The following is a 19,958-nucleotide window of genomic DNA, read 5'->3' as shown; positions in this document are numbered from 1 at the left end:
TCTTTTGTCAAAATTGCACTAGCAAGGAGGTAATTTTGTCAGTTTTGCTTTTTGGAATCCCTGCTGTTTATTTCAGATGAGTATCTAGAATTCTTTTCTTAGAAAAAAAATATAATGAAGTTTAAAACAAATCTCAGTAAAAGTCAGTAACTAAGCTTTACTCTTGGTGGTTTCTGTAGTTCTACAGTAGTATTCTAAAGAATCTGTTAAACACATGGTTGGTGGGGTGTTTTTTCCTTCTGACTCAAACAAGTTAAGTCTTAAATGAGATCTGAGAAACCAGACCAAACATAAATTTCAGGCCAGAGACTGAACAAAAGTAGGTGTGCATAAATACTGAAAGGGAAATCCACTAAATATATATTTATCTGCCTCAGGAAGTTGCTGTCAAGGAACTGAGCAGACTCCTGGTAACTCTGGCGTTACACCCAGTCTTTTGATTTAGGCAGCTATAATTTCACTTTCAGCTCATTTGGTTTTCTGAAAGACAATGTTTTAAATTTTAATCTAGTAAATGGAAGTTAAATAATTGGTTCCAAACCAAGAGGTGTACAGCCAAAACTGAGAGACAAAATTGAATTGATAAACCAAATTTAAAAGTGCCAACAAATGGAATCTTGGGAAGATCTTTTCTCCTGGTTCTATGGATCGTTTGGTGTGGTCATTGACTCAGCAAATGAAGGAAAAATATCTTCAGCAGTCTGTGCTGGGTTAGGTCTAGAGCCACTTTATGTGCTTTCCTATACCTAGAATATAGTTATTCTGGAAGAATTTCTCCACAGAAAGCATGCTCTTATACTTGATTCTAGTCTGACTTCTCTGTTTTTTAGAAACAGATGAGTTTGCCACTTTGCTCAATTTTTATTTCTGGCTTATCTGTTTCATGGGTTTTTCTTTTGTTTTCCCTCTCCTACAAGGAAAGTTATCCAGAGAGTTTGAGAAACAATGCTTTTAAATTAACTAACTGCTGAGTTCTACAGAATTGGAGAAAATTGATTATTTCCTTGTATTTCACAGACTGTATCCTTTTCAGTGACTTCTCTTATATAACTTCATTTGCAATCTGCAGAGACACATGTTCCTGCATCTGTGCAATGACCGCGGGTTTTGGATGCAGTATGCCACAGGGCCTCATTAGTAATTTCTAACAGAAGCAGCAGTAGCCTGAGGATGGGACATGAAATAGACCCTTCTTAGTGCTGGTGGTGGATCACCTCCCTCAAGCATAGTCATTTAATCCATCACACTCAGTTTCATAGCCTGCATCTGCCTCTCCCTTCTTTTTCTTATATTGTTACTGTTTCCGAATGAAAATGTGGAAGGTAAGTTTTTTGTTTTTTTGTTTTTAAATTATACTTAAGTAACAACCATTAACAGCAGAGTAAGATGCCTGTTTGCCACTTGCTGTTCTTCTTCATGGGGTAGATTTAAAAAAAAATAGCATCGTAGGTAATAAATACCAAGAACTCAGTCCTACTTTATTGTCTTTAGAATAAATTGAATGTAAATTTATTCTTAAAAGTACTGTTTTGTTTATTTTGTTTATGGATTTAACTTTTGTTAAATCCCAATGTGGGGGAGAAAACAACACCTGGCACATTGCTAAACAGTTGTAGTGGTTCCCCCTTATCCATAGGGGATGTGTTGCACAATCCAGTGGATGCCTGATGCTGAGGACAGTACTAGACCCTATACATAATACTGGGTTTTTTCTTTCTTTTTTGAGGGGGTGAGGGGGAGAGTAGTGTACTGGGGATTGAACTCAGGGGCACTTAACCACTGAGCCACATCCTCAGCCATATTTTGTATTTTATTTAGAGACAGGGTCTCTCTGAGTTGCTTAGTGCCTCACTTTTGCTGAGGCTGTCTTTGAGCTCGTGATCCTCCTGGAGCCTCCCAAACTGCTGGGATTGCAGTGTACACCAGCACACCTGGCTATACTGTTTGTTTCTCTTGTACACACATCTATGATACAGTTTAACTTAAAAAATTAAGCACAGTAGGAGATTAATAATAGATAATAATAAAATAGAACAGTTATAATAATATTCTGTGATAAAAAGATTCAAAATTTTAAAATGGTTTCTTTCTGGAATTTACACCCCCCTCCCCCACCCCCCACCCCTCGCACTTTTTGACACTAGGAATTAAATCCAGGGGCACTCAACCACTGAGCCACATCCCCAGCTCCCTTATTTTTTGTTTTGAGATAGGTTCTTACTAAATTGCTGAAGATGCTTTGAACTGGGCTGGGGATGTGGCTCAAGCGGTAGCGCGCTCGCCTGGCATGCGTGCGGCCCAGGTTCGATCCTCAGCACCACATACAAACAAAGATGTTGTGTCTGCCAAAAAATAAAACTAAAAAATAAATATTTTTTTTTAAAAAAAGATGCTTTGAACTTGTGGTTCTCCTGTCTCCACCTCCTGAGCTGCTGGGATTACAGGCATGCGCCACCATGTCCGGCACCATTTAATATTTTTTTGACTGAGGTAACTAAAACCTCAGAAAGCAAGGCCATGGTATAAAGGAGAGCTACTGTATTTTAAAAGGCAAATAGGACTGGGGATATAGCTCAGTTGGTAGAGTGCTTGCCTTGCATGCATAAGGTCCTGGGTTCAGTCCCCAGCACCACAAATAAAAAAAGGCAAACTCATGGCTGTGGATGTAGTTCAATGTTAGAGTCCTCATCTGCCATGCTTATGGGTTCAGTCCTTAGCGACATGCTATGAGAAGACCTGCTGATTAAGTAAATAGTTCTTTATATTTAAATAAAACTTTTTTTTATTTTTGCTAAGAGATTTTGGTAAATATTTAGCTAACTGCTTAGAAGTAGTGGTTAATATTAATATCAATATCATAATTTATAGAACAGTTGGTATCAAAGAACCCAGTGTATTTTTACACCAACAGACCGTTTTTTGGCTTTTTGATAGAGGGAAAAGGCTCTCCTGGTCATTGATGTGCTTAGCATTCATGAACCTTGTGTTTACAAAGTTAGATTATTGCTGAATCACAGTGGTTCTAGAGTGTACCTTTGCTATGCTAGAGTTCTGTATTGTTAAATGAAAACATACACTAGCCTTCAACCTGAGTTGAAAGGTTGGGAGGAGGGCTATTTTAGTAGTTTTAGCACACTGGGAGGAGGGCTATTTTAGTAGTTTCTTGGGTTTAACTTCATGTATACCTGCGTGCCTTACGGTCAGATAGTGCCCTCTTGTGGCACCTCTGTAAGATCGTGTAGCTCAACCATTGCAGTTTGACCTAAATAGACAATTTCTAGTCCCTTATACAAAACCAGTATTCGCTTTGTGAATCTGATTTCAGTAAATTAAGCTTTGAACTGATGTGTTCTCCAGGTGTTCTTTGGTGTTGACCTGTTGTGACTGTACCTTTACAATTCTAGTGAGATTATACAATTCTTAGTGAGATCTAAGTAATTTGCCCTACAGAGAGATGGAGGGTGAAGAGGATAGGAGTAGAGTATTATAACCTTAAGGAGCCAGAGGGCATGAGTTGTTTACCTTTCTAGGTCCCAGAGCCTATGGTTCTTCCTCCCCTCCTATGACCCAGGGACCTGTTAAATTCCCTGTGCCTGTGAAAAAATAAGGCAAAGGCACTCTAATAAACTCTAAAGTTATATGCTAAAATGGTCTTTAGTTTACTACATTAAGAAATTTTTGATATTTCTTTCATCGTAGAAATGCATTTCCATTTAAAATATTAATGAAATGATCTCAGTATCTGGTAATTTGTTAAAATGACTCTTGTCTATTTTTAATGGGCCATAGGAATGAAATTAAATATTTAAGTTTGCACTCTTGCTTTGACAAAACTGAAAAATGACAGATTTCAGAGTGTTATCTTTATTAGCAGTTTCTTTTTTTAATAAAAGTTCTGTCAAAAATTCAAACATCGGGCTGGGGTTGTGGTTCAATGGCAGAGCGCTTGCCTAGCATGTGTGAGGCGCTGGGTTTGATTCTCGGTACCGCATATACATAAATAGATAGATAGATAGATAAAATAAAGGCCTGTTGACAATTTAAAAAAAAATTCAAACATCTTCCCCTTTCCCTTCCTCTGCAGTTCTAGGTCTCGTTCCAGATCATACTCTCCAGCCCATAACAGAGAAAGAAATCACCCCAGAGTGTACCAGAATCGGGATTTCCGGGGTCACAACAGAGGCTATAGGAGACCCTATTATTTCCGTGGGCGCAACAGAGGCTTCTATCCATGGGGCCAGTATAACCGTGGAGGCTATGGAAACTACCGCTCCAACTGGCAGAACTACCGGCAAGCATACAGTCCTCGTCGGGGCCGTTCCCGATCCCGGTCCCCAAAGAGAAGGTCCCCGTCACCAAGGTCCAGGAGCCATTCTAGGAACTCTGATAAGTCTTCTTCTGACAGGTCAAGGCGCTCTTCATCCTCTCGTTCTTCCTCCAACCATAGCCGTGTTGAGTCCTCTAAGCGCAAGTCTGCAAAGGAGAAAAAGTCCTCTTCCAAGGACAGCCGGCCATCTCAGGCCACTGGGGATAACCAGGGAGATGAGGCCAAGGAGCAGTCGTTCTCTGGAAGCACCTCTCAAGATGCAAAAGCATCTGAGAGCTCAAAGCCGTGGCCAGATGCCACCACCTATAGCACTGGTTCTGCATCACGGGCCTCAGTTTCTGACCTGAGTCCCAGGGAGCGAAGCCCAGCTCTCAAAAGCCCTCTCCAGTCTGTGGTGGTGAGACGGCGGTCACCCCGTCCCAGTCCTGTGCCAAAACCTAGTCCTCCGCTTTCCAACACATCTCAGATGGGCTCAACTCTGCCAAGTGGTGCTGGGTATCAGTCTGGGACACACCAAGGTCAGTTCGACCATGGCTCTGGGTCTTTGAGTCCATCCAAAAAGAGCCCTGTGGGTAAGAGTCCTCCGGCCACTGGCTCCGCATACGGCTCGTCTCAGAAGGAGGAGAGCGCTGCTTCAGGAGGAGCAGCCTATACCAAGAGGCAAGTATCTCATTTCTCCTGTCTGGTTGTGCTTTACCTCACCAGCTGGCAGCTAGATGTAATGTGATGTAAGTTAGAGCTTTGATTAACAGTAATAAGGTAATCCCCATTTCTTCAGCTTTTCATTAGCAGACATTAAAAGCATCACCCAAGGAAACCTTTAGCTTAACTCCAGCTTTCCTACCTTCCTGAATTTGTATTGCAGCATAAAGTTTCTTTAGACTACTCTGCAATGATGTTTTCACATTTAAAATTTGCCTTGGATTCTACCAATGTAAGCCAGAGATCAGTAGAGATTTGTGGGTCAGCTACCAAAAAAAATATGGTCTTTGCCAACATGAATGGCCATTGGAGCTGTTAGGACCCACCATCTGCTGTGTTCGATCTGCAACAGCCCATCACGGTGAAGAGCCACACACCCTCTGCCTGAGGAGACTGGGCAGAAGGGGAGAGCCCAAGGCTTAGTCCAGGAAGGCCTTGTTTTAAAACTACAAGGTGGGTGTATGTCCCAATAAAAGCCAACCAGGCTGCGTGTTAGGAGAGGACGTGGCAGTGCTTTCGTCTTTCTACCCTGGGGGACACGGTGAGTTGGACCATGAATCTTTGTTTGTGTGGTTGGATGGATTGGGATGGCAGAGAGGTTACAGGAAGCTGCATTGGGACAAGGTTGTGGTTAGGAGGACTTAATCAGCAAGAAGTTCCCTTTCTCTTTTTAGCATTTTCTTTGAGTCCCCTGCAGTCCCCTCAGTTTTTTGTCATATTAATGTAATTGTCACTTGATTATACTTTCTCCATTAATAGTACAGATGAGATGTTCAGTGTTCAGAGTCTGTACTTTATGCCTTCAGTAATTCTGCTTTAAAGTATAAGTTTTATTCCTTGCCAGGACTGAATCTCATTAGAAGATTTGAGCTTGGGCTCTGCTTTTCTGTAAGAAGGAGAATAATGATTTTTGCCACTGCCAACCCTCTTCCCCATTAACAAGTATTTTGTTTTTATTTTTGTTCACAGTATATTTCATATTTAGATCTTCTAGGTGACTTGAAGCAAATTTGAAGTCTCTCTTTGAGACTTGTATTTCCAAATGTGAGTTGTATAAAAGCAAAACAGTCCAAGGTTGAACTATATGTTAACTTTGCTGAAAACAGATTTTAAATGACTGAGTGAAAGTTGGGTAAGACCCTAGTTTTTTTCCCCTAGACCACATTACAGGTAAGTGAATTTTTGTTTTTCAGTATCCTAAAAATAACTTTTGCCATTCTCTTTTTGGTTGTGAGACACAACTCCATTGACTCTTAAAATGCCAAGTTTATGGATCTGTAAAGGGCTGTTTTTCAGAAATCATTAGAAATTATAAAGATAACTGGTAATGCTGGAATCTACAAGCTATGTTTACTCAGAAAATCAAAACTCAAAGAACGTGGATATGTGCTGCTGTAGAGAAGTGCTCAAGAGTCTTTTGTGTGTCTCCCTTATGTCTTTATAACTAGGTATCTGGAAGAGCAGAAGACTGAGAATGGGAAAGATAAGGAGCAGAAACAAACAAATAGTGATAAAGAGAAAGTGAAAGAGAAAGGGAGCTTCTCTGATGTGGATACAAAGATGAAATCTGATCCATTTGCTCCCAAGACTGATACTGAGAAGCCCTTTCGCAGCAGCCAGTCGCCCAAAAGGTATAAGCTCCGTGATGACTTTGAGAAGAAGATAGCTGACTTCCACAAGGAGGAGATGGATGACCAAGATAAGGACAAAACTAAGGGAAGGAAGGAATCTGAGTTTGATGATGAACCCAAATTTATGTCTAAAGTCATAGCAGGTGCAAGCAAAAACCAAGAGGAAGAGAAGTCTGGCAAGTGGGAAAGCCTGGTATATGCACCTGGAGGGAAGGAAAAGCAGAGGAAAGCAGAGGAATTGGAGGAGGAACCCTTCACAGAGAGATCCAAAAAGGAGGAGCGTGGAGGGGCCAAGAGAAACGAAAGTGGGCACAGGGGGTTTGTGCCTGAGAAGAATTTCAGAGTGACTGCTTATAAGGCAGTCCAGGAGAAAAGCTCATCGCCTCCCCCAAGGAAGACCTCCGAGGGCCGTGACAAGCTGGGAGCCAAAGGAGACTTTTCCTCAGGGAAGTCTTCCTTTTCCATAACTCGGGAGGCCCAGGTCAATGTTCGGATGGACTCTTTTGATGAGGACCTTGCACGGTGAGATGTACTCCTTGTTTATCCTCTGGGCTCTAGTGTCCTAAATGGTATCTCCTAAGCCCCCTGCCCTCCTTCCTGAGTACAGACTCTTGTATGTCCCCATGTAGTTCAAATGACAGTGCTGACAGCCTCATGCCTGCCTGTCACTGGTGTGTGTGTCACTGAGTGATTATGTGGTTAGGGGCAGCATTACTGAGGTGGAAAGAAAATCTTCGGTCTCTAGTGACTCTTTATTTATATATATAGTTATAGATGACACAATACCTTTATTTTATTTTATTTTATTCATTTATTTTATTTTACTCATTTATTTTATTCATTTATTTTTATGTGGTGCTGAGGATCCAACCCAGTGCTTCACACATGCTAGGCAAGCGCTCTACCACCTAGCAACAATACTAGCCCCTAGTGACTGGCATTCTTGGTCGCTAGGTTCCCTATGCTTTTTTTCTTTTGCTCTCTGTGTATCACCCCTAGGCAGGCTGTTCCCTCCATCCTATTTCTGATGTCTGTTGCCTATGAAGCACCCAAGATTTACTTTTCCACTTCACACCAAAGTCTATAAGCCCCCCACCATCAAGTAGCATATAGACAGTTTAGAGTTGAAGAGGCAGGGGCTGAACTTCAGGACACTGATGAGGCCCAAGCTGGCTGTTGTAACCTGATCTAATCTCCCCAACAAGGTATAAACTTGCTTGTGTAGCATTCCAGCCACTTCCCACTACTGTAGGTTTTCTTACACACCTCACTGACTGGCCTTGGCTCACTAAACTAGTTCATCTTTTTAACAATCTTCTAGTTTGTTGTGTGTGTCAAAACCAACAGTTACACGCCCCCTCCAAAACAGGATCATTGAACTTTAATATATCATACCACTTGAAGATTCCCAGTGCCAAGAGGAAAGAGGAAATACCCTGGATACCCTTTTCAGTAGTTACAGTGTGTTGAAGAAGTTACTTTGAATTTGGGTAGATAAAGAGAATTTTGTGGAGCCAGATACAGTTGCACACACCTGTAATCCTGGGTGTTTGGGAGACTGAGGCAGGAGGATCATAAACAAGACAAAGCCAGTCTCAGTGGCGAGGCACTAATCAACTCAGACCCTGTCTCTAAATAAAATACAAAATAGGGCTGGGGATGTGGGTTTAGATGCCCCTGAGTTTTAAAAAAAAAAAAAAAAAAAAAACTTAGTAAAGTGCCCCTGGGTTCAAACTCTAGTACCCCCCCCAAAAAGCATATTTTGTGGTTTAAATGTTTTGACTTTATGTCTTGTTACTTGAATCTCCCTGTATTTGTTTTTCAGACCCAGTGGCTTATTGGCTCAGGAACGCAAGCTTTGTCGGGATCTAGTCCATAGCAACAAAAAGGAGCAGGAATTTCGTTCCATTTTCCAGCACATACAGTCAGCTCAGTCTCAGCGTAGCCCCTCAGAATTATTTGCCCAGCACATAGTGACCATTGTTCACCATGTTAAAGGTGAGTCGAGACCCCATTTTCATGTTGACTTCTTCTATAGTATGAAGGATGAAAGTTTGCAAATAAAGGAACCTTTGGACTCTTTATCTCACTTAGAAGTTTGGGCTGGCTTAAAGAAAATTATACCAGGAAGTAGTTTTTGTTTTATTATAGAGATGAATATTTTGAAATACTAGCAATCTGTGATCATGATAATAGATAAAATCCTTAACGTGAAGTTTAAATGTTTTGAAACTTTAGAATGATAGGGGAAAATGTCTTTTCCGGTAGTCTTTTGCAGACCTTGTGCAAATTTCTTCCCCCCAATTATTCTGTTGTCCCTTGGGCAAATAGAGGTGGGCTGTCAGGGAGTGACCAAGAGAAGTGATATTGAAACTGGGTTGGGCTAGTTATAGGCTTCATCTGAAATATAAAGTAAAGTTGGTCCTGTGCTTAAAGGGACATCAGATCCTGGTTTTCTTTGTTGGTTTTTTCCCAGTATATGTGTGTGCCCAACATTGGATTGTGTCTGGACCAGCCATTTTTCCTTTCTCTTTTCAGTGTGTTTGTGTATGGATTTGACTACTTGGGTGCAGGTTTGTACAAGATTTGAACATTATATCTACCCTTGGTAGCATAACACTCATTTCTTTGAATCTCAACAGAGCATCACTTTGGGTCTTCTGGAATGACATTGCATGAACGCTTTACTAAATACCTAAAGAGAGGAACTGAACAGGAAGCTGCTAAAAACAAGAAAAGCCCAGAGATACACAGGTAAAGACCTCAGTCTTAGCCTAGAGGTTAAAATAAAGGACTTCTCTTTATTTATTTATTTTTTTAAAAAAATATTTATTTATTTATTAGTTATTGGCGGACACAACATCTTTGTTTGTATGTGGTGCTGGAGGATCGAACCCGGGCCGCACGCATTCCAGGCGGGCGCGGTACCGCTTGAGCCACATCCCCAGCCCCAGGACTTCTCTTTAGATGATAAATTTGTCTTGTTAAATTCTGCTCATAATGTACCTTTTTTTTTTAAAGAATTTTTAATATTTAATTTTTAGTTTTTGGAGGACACAACAACATCACTGTTTGTATGTGGTGCTGAGGATCGAACCCAAGCCGCACGCTCAGCTGATTGAAAGAAGTCCCATTTGGTTGTGGGAATCTATTCAGCAAATAGGGACTTTGTTTGGAAACAAAGTCAGCCTTATCTGTAATTCTTTTTTTTTTTTTTTTTACCCTGAGGAACATTTTATTTGCATTCATAAATACCATTGTTTCCTTTTAAAAAATTTTAAATACTAGTGTGTATTCTAAGAAAGAATAAATAACAATGTGCATAGAAATATTTTAGCAATAAAAACATAACCAACTATTGACAAGTCTATTTCGTCAGTATACATTGTTGAATTCAAACAGCAAAAATTTGTATCAATAATTATTTTAAAAGGAGAATAAATGTTATTGATTTATCTGTAATTCTTCTGGTACACAACTCAGTAGTTTAGGAGGACCACATTTGTACAATAGTCTTATATTTTGGATCATGAAAACTACTTTTTAAGGTTAGCACAGGTGGTTTGTAGATGAGATTATAGGGAAGGCTACAGGTGAGTCTGCCTTCTATACTGTCACACTACTGGGAGAGAAGAAGAAAGTTGATTTTTTTTTTTTTTTAATATTTATTTTTTAGTTTTTGGCGGACACAACATCTTTGTTTGTATGTGGTGCTGAGGATCGAACCCGGGCCGCATGCATGCCAGGCGAGCGCGCTACCGCTTGAGCCACATCCCCAGCCCCAAAGTTGATTTCTTAAAGAGAGTTTTACTTGAAACTATAGGTCTGTGCTTATATCTCCCTATGGAAGAACATAAAGAACATAGTGGGGCTTGGATGTCGCTCAGTTGTAAAGTGCACAGTGCTCTTGAGTTCAATCCCCAGAACCCTCACCAGCACATGCACAAATACATATGTAAGTTATGAAACAATAATACAGAGGAATGTCTGTGAATCCATTGCCCAATTTAGGAACTAGATTATCAGTACTATATTCGAACTATAGTGTATTGTTTTTGTGTTTTCAATTTTAGGAGGATAGACATTTCCCCCAGTACATTCAGAAAACATGGTTTGGCTCATGACGAAATGAAAAGTCCCCGGGAACCTGGCTACAAGGTGAACTGTTGCTTTGATCAGTAATTCCAACAAAATGAGTGCGTTGGGCATGAACTTGACAGAAATGTGTTTGTTTAAATTACTCTCTACTTAAGTTTGTGTTTTTCTTTTAAGGATGGGCATAATTCTAAAAATGAACTACAAAGGGTTAATTTTTATTAAATGTATCAACAACCTTTGTGAAGTGGTTAGAATATGGTAAATGACCCCAGAGTCTGTTGAGGTGAGCTTGAGAAAAAAAAGAGAGGCGTTTTGGAACAAGTGCCCATGATGAGAGAAGAAACTTTTTGTGATATTTTTCTGCTTGTAAGTATTATCAAATCAACTGTCTACATGCACTATTTCCAACCATGATTTCAGAAAGACATGCATGTCAGAGGAGAGTAAAATATTCATATCTTAACTTAGTAGATTGTTTTCAACAACTGGTCCAGTTTTTTTTCCTAACATTGTACCATATCTATCATCTGTCAGTTACTGTTAATTTAAAGCAAAACATTACCTTGATAGCCCAGCTACATTTGCAATGATATGCTTGTAACACTGTTACTAAGGTTAAAATTTGTATGTAGTCTTTTACTGTGAAATATCTAGATCAAGTTTTTTTTTTTAATCTTGATATTTATTGACCTTCATTCACATCCATAGTTGAAATTTAAAATGAGAGATGATTGATCAAAATTTCAGATGCTGCCGGTACTTATTTTTAAAAAATACTGATTGAGTTTCCAGTCAAAGTTGTCTTACTGGTTGAATGTGTTGAGAGGCACTCTTGTACTTTTTTTTTCCTCTCTCTCTCCCACCCCCTCTCTCTTTCTCCAAGTACCTGTCAGCTTGGCACTAACTGAGACATCAGAAGAAACCTCGTCCTCCATGCTTCAAAAAGACAGCTCCTTAAAGATGCTGTCTGTCCTTTGGCTTGTCTTTGGAGGCTACAGAGACCCCATTTCCTCTCAGAAACAAAAGTGACAAAACAGTAAACCTATATCCCTAACACTCCTGCTGTTAATTAAAGTTAAATATTATTTCATCAAAAAGTTTAGTGTTTTGCAAATGTTAATATAGAGGAACTGCTCATTTCTTCTCCTTTGGGAGGATTTACTTCCATGAGACAAATCTTAGTGTATGATGTCCCTACAACCATCTTACATCTTTGTCCTTGCTGATTTCCCAAGAATTGTTGAAAGCCATTATTGTGATGCTCTGGATCTTTGTGCTGTTATTGCTGCTGCTGCTCCTGGACTCACACACTACACATACATACATACATACATACATGTATATATATACAGCCTACCCTGATGGTTAAACTTTCTGAGACTTTAGCAAACTTTTTGTTTTAAATAAACTTTGACCTGCTGTCACCATTTTATGAATTCTCCATTATAGTTTTTGCTGTTACCTCTAGAGAAATTTCTCAATATAACTCAGCATTTTGGAAGGATGCTGACAACTCCCATTGTCTTTGTTCTTAGTACCCAGAGGTAGTTCCACATAGAGGATAAACCATGGTGGCTACTACTGGGTGTGTGTGTGGGGGGCGGGGAGTAAGCATTTCTACTGTTAGTGGTGACTAAGCCTGAGCCAGCCTAATAACCTTCTAGAGCTGATTTTGCCTTCTTAACTTATAGACTAGGCGAAGTCTTTACTGGGCCATAGAAGAAACAATGAGATCCATAAATAACATTTTAAAAAGGCTACCACCCTTATTGTTTTAAAAGATTGGATTGGGTGAGGTGCCTTACATTTTTGGTGCTTCCTGTGCACACCTCCATTGGAATAGAAACCATATTTGAGGGTGGTTGAGTTGGCAGTCCTGAATCCCAAAAACCTTCATTCTGACTTCTCTTGGCAGGCTGAAGGAAAATACAAAGATGATCCTGTTGATCTCCGCCTTGATATTGAGCGTCGTAAAAAACATAAGGAGAGAGATCTTAAACGAGGTAAATCAAGAGAATCAGTGGATTCCCGGGACTCGAGCCATTCCAGGGAAAGGTCAACTGAGAAAACAGAGAAAACTCATAAAGGATCAAAGAAGCAAAAGTACGTGAAGCCCATTATCCCCAGTCAGACCCTTGAACAGATTCTCTTCTCTGTCCACTTTGGGCTGTTTATACCCAACCTCTTTGAGCTAAAGGAGTTTGGGGTTAGAAATTAGTACAGCTTAAGCAGTTCTTTCATCCATATCTTGAAACCAGAACTTCTACATGAAAGTGGTGTGATCCTTCTCCAATGAAGGCTTTGTGAGAGGAATTAACCTGTTAATCTACCTATAGGGATGGTGTGGAGAATCATTGGGGAATTCTTTTGTCAGTTGTTTTAAACATGTTCTTTCTCACTGCACATTTTAATGAAGTGAGTGTATTTTAGAAATGGCTCAAAGTAATTGTCAAGTAATAACATTAGTTAAAGAATCAGTGAAACTAGATAGGACAGGATTGTTGATCTTAAGTGCCTTTTAAACTAGTCTATGGATGGTTCCCAGAAAGGTGTTCCAAATATGTCTTAAACAAAGTTGGCATTGTTGAACTTTGTAAAGTAACATTCATACCAAGGTCTTGACGTTTCTATTGACATTTTTTTCTTTCTTCTTTTTTTTTTTTTTCTTTTCTCTTTTTCTTTGGTAATGCTAGGGATAAAATCCAGGGCCTTGTGCAAGTATACTACCACTGAGCTACACCCCAGCCTTCTATTTACATTTTTGAGAGTTCTAAGCTTTCTAGACCATGTCTCATTAAAAGGAGCAGAGTTGCTGGGCACAGTGGCATACACCTGTGATCTCAGAGTCTTGGGAGGCTGAGGCAGAAGGATTTCAAGTTCAAGCTCAGCGTCAGCAACTTAGTGAGACCCAGTCTCAAGATGTAAAATACAAATGGGGAATGGAGATGTAGCTTAGTGGTAGAGCATCCCTGGGTTCAATTCCCAGTACCACAAAAATAAAAGGAGGTGTGGCAGCCCTTCACCTTCCCACAAAAAGTAACCTTCCTGCTGTTTATGAACTTGAACTAGCAAGCATTTTTAAAAACCCATTTCCTGCTAACAGCTCTTTGAGATAAGTTGAGTAGTTAGTGTAGTGCCCATTTGGCTCTTTGAAAGACACAACCTAAGCTAAGATCAGATTTGTCTAGGATCAAACAAATATCAGCTGACATCACAACTCAGATCTTTGGTTCCACTTTGTCTTATATTCCCCAGTTATTTATTTATGTTAGGAGCCCTACCAGCTTTCAGGGCTCCCTGTAGGTAAAGGAGCAGGGACAGGAAGTGGTACACAGCAGTCCTTAGCACTGCCCACAAGTGTCAGGGATTTCTTATATAACTGAAGAATGCCTTGTCCAGGTTTCTAATAAGAGCCTTCTAGGACTCAAAGTTGGGGCCTTTTATGAGTTATTTTGGAAAAATTTTGAAACAACATTATTTTTAGTGGAGTCATAGTTACACATTCAAATCCTAAGAATTCTATGATAATAGCCTGGGTTTCTCCTTGTAAGTGTAAGCTGGGCACAATTAGCAGTCTCCTATTGTAACTTTTCCCCTGATGCCTTTTTTCTGCTCTAAACTTTCTTCCTCTGTCTGACTAGTTCGAGAGACCTTCTCTTTTAAAGACCAGGAAAGGACAAGCTTCTTTGCATAATGGAGGACTGAGGAAAGAGCAGATAGTATTGGGCTTCTGACAATTGGCTAACTTCTTTCTTGACACCTTAGAGGCATTTGCTACCCTCTCTACTACCAGCTGGCACCAACCTCTAGTATATAGACAGTGACTCATCGTATTAAGCTAATTTGCCCTGGTCTGTAATTTCCCCCAGATGAAGGGAAGGGAAAGGAAGTAACTCTGGGAAGAATTCCTCCAGATCCTAGGCTTAATATAAGCACACCTATTTGAGCTCAGTGGGAGGTAGTTATATGGAATTGGACATATAATTAATGAGAGCTAGGTTTGAATCCAGGCTCTGCTCAGCTCTGTCACTTGTCTCAATGAAAATGAGGGGAGTGATACTGAATGATATTGCCTCTATTGAATTCTTGATATGTTAATGTAGTGTTTAGATACCTTGTTTATTTCATCTTTAGAGCCACCACTTGAGACAAGTACTAGTGTTCCTATGAGAACTAGAAGTGACAAAAAGCATCAACAGGTAATAGTATAGGAAGCCTCTGGCACAGTAGGAGATAAACATGGTTCTGTAATGCTGACTTCCATTTCTATTTTTTAGTGGTACTAGGAATTGAACCAAGGGGTGCTTTACCACTGAGCTACATCACCAGCCCCCTCCCCTCCTCCTTTTTTTTTTTTTTTTTCCTTAATTTTTAACTGAGTTGCTAAGACTAACCTCAAACTTGGGATCCTCCTGCCTCAACTTCTCAACCCCTAAGTCTTAAGAATTGCAGGCATGCACCACCACACCCAGCAGTTTCCTTCTCTGTGATTCACGTGTATCTTAGACTGCCTACCCAGAGGCTGTGGCTGTTTTGTCCTTCTGTATGTTACATGTTGATCACAGACTTAGACATAGGTGTGTTACTGAATATGACTGACAGAATCCTGCAGGCTTCCTGGATTAGGTAGGTGAGCTGGTTCTTCACAGCCATTCATCTTTAGGTCCTTTGTCACAGATCCACCTTGATTGCCTTTTGCTTCTCATCCATGAGGCTTTTAAGACCAGAGTCTGTCAATTTCCTAATTCTTCTCTTGATAGGAAGCACCGGAGAGCACGAGACCGGTCCAGGTCTTCCTCCTCCTCCTCCCAGTCATCTCACTCCTACAAAGCAGAAGAGTACCCTGAGGAGGCAGAGGAACGAGAGGAGAGTGCCACAGGCTTTGACAAATCAAGACTGGGGACCAAGGACTTTGTGGGTCCAAGTGAAAGAGGCGGTGGCAGAGCTCGAGGAACCTTTGTAAGACCTTCCCCTTCTCTGAGCCTCAGACTCCCACCAGTTCTGAATAGGTTTCTTCAGAATACCAGTTTTGTGTCTCTGATAGAAGCAATCCAGTTTATAGACCCCAGATTCTTTAGTTTTCATACCTGATTCCTCATGCTTTCCATTTAGGTTTGCTGTTCATAATCGGTCAGAAAGCCCCATAGCTTCCCATTTCAGAACTTCCCCACTTACTTTGGATCCTTCTGTTTCTGGGAGCCCTGGGCCGTGTGTAGCCTCTGGGCTATAGACTTGGAATGTGCAGAGGGAATGGCCAGAAACCAGTTGAACCACACTCATGACTGGAGGATAGCTGTCTGTTCTGTGCCAATAGTATTTGAATAGAGTACAGGAATTTATTCCTGACTTGAACCTTTGTTCTTTCCCCTCTGTTTATTGCCACAGCAATTTCGAGCCAGAGGGAGAGGCTGGGGTAGAGGCAGCTACTCTGGTAACAATAACAACAACAGTAACAATGATTTTCAAAAGAGAAACCGGGAAGAGGAATGGGATCCAGAGTACACACCCAAAAGCAAGAAGTATTACTTGGTAGGTATCTGGGGCTAACCATGAAAGGCCAGAGGACTTTGACACACAGAGTAGCTGATTCCTAGGCCCTTGTTGGTCTGTAACCTTGCGATTAAATGTGTCCACCGGCATAGAACACAGTAGTGCTAAACTACATGGCTGTTCTCTAGAGAGGTCAGTCAGTCCTGGTTTCCATAGGGTTTATTATAGATGTTTATGGATTCCAGGATAAGCAAGCATTGTTGCTCTTGCTTTTTTTTTTTTTTTTTAGAGAGAGAGAGAGAGAATGAATTTTAATATTTTTTAGTTTTTGGTGGACACATCTTTGTATGTGGTGCTGAGGATCGAACCCGGGCCGCACACATGCCAGGCGAGCACACCACCGCTTGAGCCACATCCCCAGCCCCACTCTTGCTTTTTTTAGTCTGTGAATTTTTCTTTACTGCTCAGTCATCCCTAGCTTCTGTCACTCTGCAGTGCAAGATTGACAGAAAAATAGTTCATGATCTCTTTGAGGAAAAGAATCTGTCTCCAAAATGAAATGCTTCTCTCATCTAAGCTGTTGGTTATATTTCCCTGTTCTTCTGGGCCTCTCTCATGTTGGGCCCTTGCTAGGCAGTGTTATCTGACAGTGAGTGAGCTCTCTTGACCTTCCTCTGTCTCACCAGGCCCACATCCAAGTAGGGAAATTTGCAGTTGGATCTCCATCACCCATCAGAATGGCTGGCATGACTTTGCCCTATCAGTTACACAGCTTGGAAATCAGTTTTTGTGTGGATGGCTGTGCATGGCCATCTTCACATTTCTAGGACTGCTAGGATCCTCAAAGTGGAGCCTAGTCTAAACGACTTTTGAATCTATTTCTAGGGAAATGTTGGATTGCCTAGGATAAATGCTAAAGTGTGTTGTAGGGAGAAAGAGTAAAAAAGTCGTATGAAATCCCTCTTTCCTGTATACCACCTGCAAGAGCATTTTCAGCCACTGAAACCATCTGTGGACAGAATAGGTTGGTGCTTTAGCTGAGCTGACCTTCAGAGACATCAGGCCTTATAAATAGACTCTTGGAAGTGATACAGCAAATAAAGTAACAACTTCTGGTTTCAGAATTTTTTTTTTAATTAAGCATGCCTTTATTTATTTTTATGTGGTGCTAAACCCAGTGCCTCACATGTGCTAGGCAAGTGCTCTGCCACTGAGCTACAGCCTCAGCCCTCAGAATGTTTTATTTGTCAACCAGTCAAGCCCAGCCAGGGCCTTGCTCATGCTAAGTGCTTCCTTTCTTAGCTAACAACTAGTTCTGACAACATTTCACATTTTGGTATGATTGACTTTCTCAGACTCAATCTTTTAGAGATGGTGTACTACGTAACTCTACATAATAGAGTTACAGTTCTAAGCCTGTTGTCTCATTGCATAGTGGAGGTGTGATAGTGATAGGGTAGATGGATGTGAGAATTAAGTGAGATAACGCATGTCAGCATCTTCAGTGCTTGATGAAGGTTTTGTCATGGTCATTGTCATTATAGTGTTCAAACTGTCTCAGAGAGAATTCCTAAGGCACCCCACTGGCATTCTCTTGGATCTGAAGAAGTGACATTTTTGGAGCAGTGGGTCAGGGAGAAAAGGATGAAAAGACTGGGTTTGTATTGGGTGGGTGCAGAGGCAAGAGCTCTGGTGCTGATGGCAGTTCTCTTTTCTTTCAGCATGATGACCGTGAAGGTGAAGGCAGTGACAAGTGGGTGAGCCGGGGCCGGGGCCGTGGAGCCTTCCCCCGGGGTCGGGGCCGGTTCATGTTCCGGAAATCCAGTACCAGCCCCAAATGGGCCCATGACAAGTTCAGTGGGGAGGAAGGGGAAATTGAAGATGATGAGAGTGGGACAGAGAACCGAGAAGAAAAGGACAATTTACAGCCCACAACTGAGTAGGGGCCACTACTGACAGGAGCCCTTGCCCAGGGGAGAGAGGCGCTGGGAAGAGGGCTGGTGAGGAGCTAGATAGAGAAGCCGTGAAGATTCTGAAAATCCCACCCCACCTCACCAGCCATGAAGAATCCTCCTACAGCAGAAAGTATCCCTGGCGCAGTGTCCCACTGGACAGAGGAGGCCTCCAGAGCCCTGGGGTCAGGCCCAGCTCTGGAGCAGAACACAACACATTGGGCTCTAGCTGTGTTTCATTTGTTGTTGGTGTGTAGGGTGGGGCTGGGGTCGGGAGGGAGAGCAATGCTTGGATTTTGGTTTGTTCCCTATTAGAAACCCAACAGTTTTGTTCTTAATTCAATTTCATTTGGAGCTGAGAGGACTAATTTGATGATTTGCAGTCTCTTCTCCCTCGTCCTGATTTTGAAAGTCTTGTCTTTTCTTTCTTTTTTTTTTTTTTTTTTTTTTTTAGGCATATGTAGTAATATTAGCAGAAAGATTTAATTTGGGCAACTTTTGATTCTTAAAAAGAGAAAACAAAGCATGTGAATAAACATTGAAGTGTTCACCTCAGTTTGGGACCAAACTGCTTGGATCTTTGTAAAAACCTGTTTTGTATGTCAAGGAGGAGTTTAAGGCCTTTCTGATCACCTTGTGTTCCCCTTTTCTGCGCAGCCATGTATCACATGGAGTTGCTTCTAAACCACTCCCCATGCACCCTTGCTCCTATATTTTCTGATTTCTTCTGGGCTGGGCTGGGCTTCCCATTTCCACCAGCAGCTCTAGTATTCCAAACTTTCTAGTCCTGCTGGTCCTCAACAACGGGTGGAAACTGGAGGGCAGTTTCTGGTCTGTTTTCTAAGAAACTTCTGAATTCTATTATCTTTACAAATATGAGAAAATAATTTTTTCAATATTTTTTATTAATCTTTTTATAAAATGAAAAGAAACTCCTATGATCGATTAAGGAAGGTGGTTATGGCTGGGTGGTTTGTGGGGTTGTGTGTTTTTTGGGTTTTTTTTTTTTTTCCTTTTCTCTTTTTAACCTTAAGCTTTAAGTTGAAACATTCTCAGATATTTGGGGGGAAAACATCCTCTTAAAATGGGTCCTTGTTCTTGCCTTCTGGGGAGGCGGTCCTGAGCAGGTGAATCATATGGCATTTGTGCATATGTTATATGCGGACTGCACCCTCCTCTTCCCCCCAACCTTTGCCTCTTGGGTTGTTGTGCTACTTTCCCCTTACTTTGCTATATTTCTATGGTTAAGTTGGTTTTACTTGAATGATTCATGTTTAGGGGAAAAAGAAAAAACACCCTTAAAATTTGTTTCAACTCCTCCTGCAAATAAAAACAATAAATGAAGTGGCAGATGTGCATGGACTGTGTTCATTGTTGCCTCTGTGTGTGTATGTGTTCCTGGGGGTGGTAGATAACCTCCCACAATAGTTTCAGCAAACCTGAAAGAAAAAAGAAGCCTGTGGGGGTTGGACCCAGATTGTGACTCAGCCCTTTCCCTTTCCGGGACTCTGACATTTCTCCACCCAGTAGTAACTCCATATTCCCACCCCAGTGGTTTTGCTTCATCCTGTGCCTTGGACACCTGAAGAACCAGATTTTTTTTCCCCCATTATAGTGTTGAAAGGAAATCAGATGTTGAATATCCAAAGCCCTTTCCTCCTGCAGCTCCTACCAGTGGCTTACCTTAACCTGCCCCAGGAATTGTTCCTCCCTGCAGGGAGTTATAGGACCTGTTAATTACTGGGTTATCACCTTCTT

The 19,958-nt window shown here is 41.1% G+C and overlaps 1 protein-coding gene across 4 annotated transcripts in view; it reads left to right on the top strand.

The window, feature by feature from the left end:
* THRAP3 (thyroid hormone receptor associated protein 3) overlaps positions 1–19,567 on the top strand; it is a 55,533-nt gene extending 35,966 nt beyond the window's left edge. For all 4 annotated transcript variants that reach the window (XM_081307740.1, XM_081307743.1, XM_081307741.1 and 1 more), the window contains 9 exons: positions 4,085–4,987; positions 6,478–7,182; positions 8,486–8,658; positions 9,303–9,414; positions 10,734–10,818; positions 12,674–12,861; positions 15,519–15,717; positions 16,144–16,287; positions 17,970–19,567. In XM_081307740.1, the coding sequence (XP_081163866.1) occupies positions 4,085–4,987; positions 6,478–7,182; positions 8,486–8,658; positions 9,303–9,414; positions 10,734–10,818; positions 12,674–12,861; positions 15,519–15,717; positions 16,144–16,287; positions 17,970–18,191 (2,731 nt within the window). In that variant the 3' untranslated portion in view covers positions 18,192–19,567. The remainder of the gene's footprint in view (positions 1–4,084; positions 4,988–6,477; positions 7,183–8,485; positions 8,659–9,302; positions 9,415–10,733; positions 10,819–12,673; positions 12,862–15,518; positions 15,718–16,143; positions 16,288–17,969) is intronic.
* The last annotated feature ends 391 nt before the right edge of the window (positions 19,568–19,958 follow it).

This window comes from Spermophilus citellus (assembly GCF_964194105.1).
Source record: "Spermophilus citellus genome assembly, chromosome: 9".
Classification (NCBI taxonomy): Eukaryota; Metazoa; Chordata; class Mammalia; order Rodentia; family Sciuridae; genus Spermophilus; species Spermophilus citellus.
The sequence above is the reverse complement of the archived record's forward strand: the minus strand, read 5'-3'. Positions and strand labels throughout refer to the sequence as shown.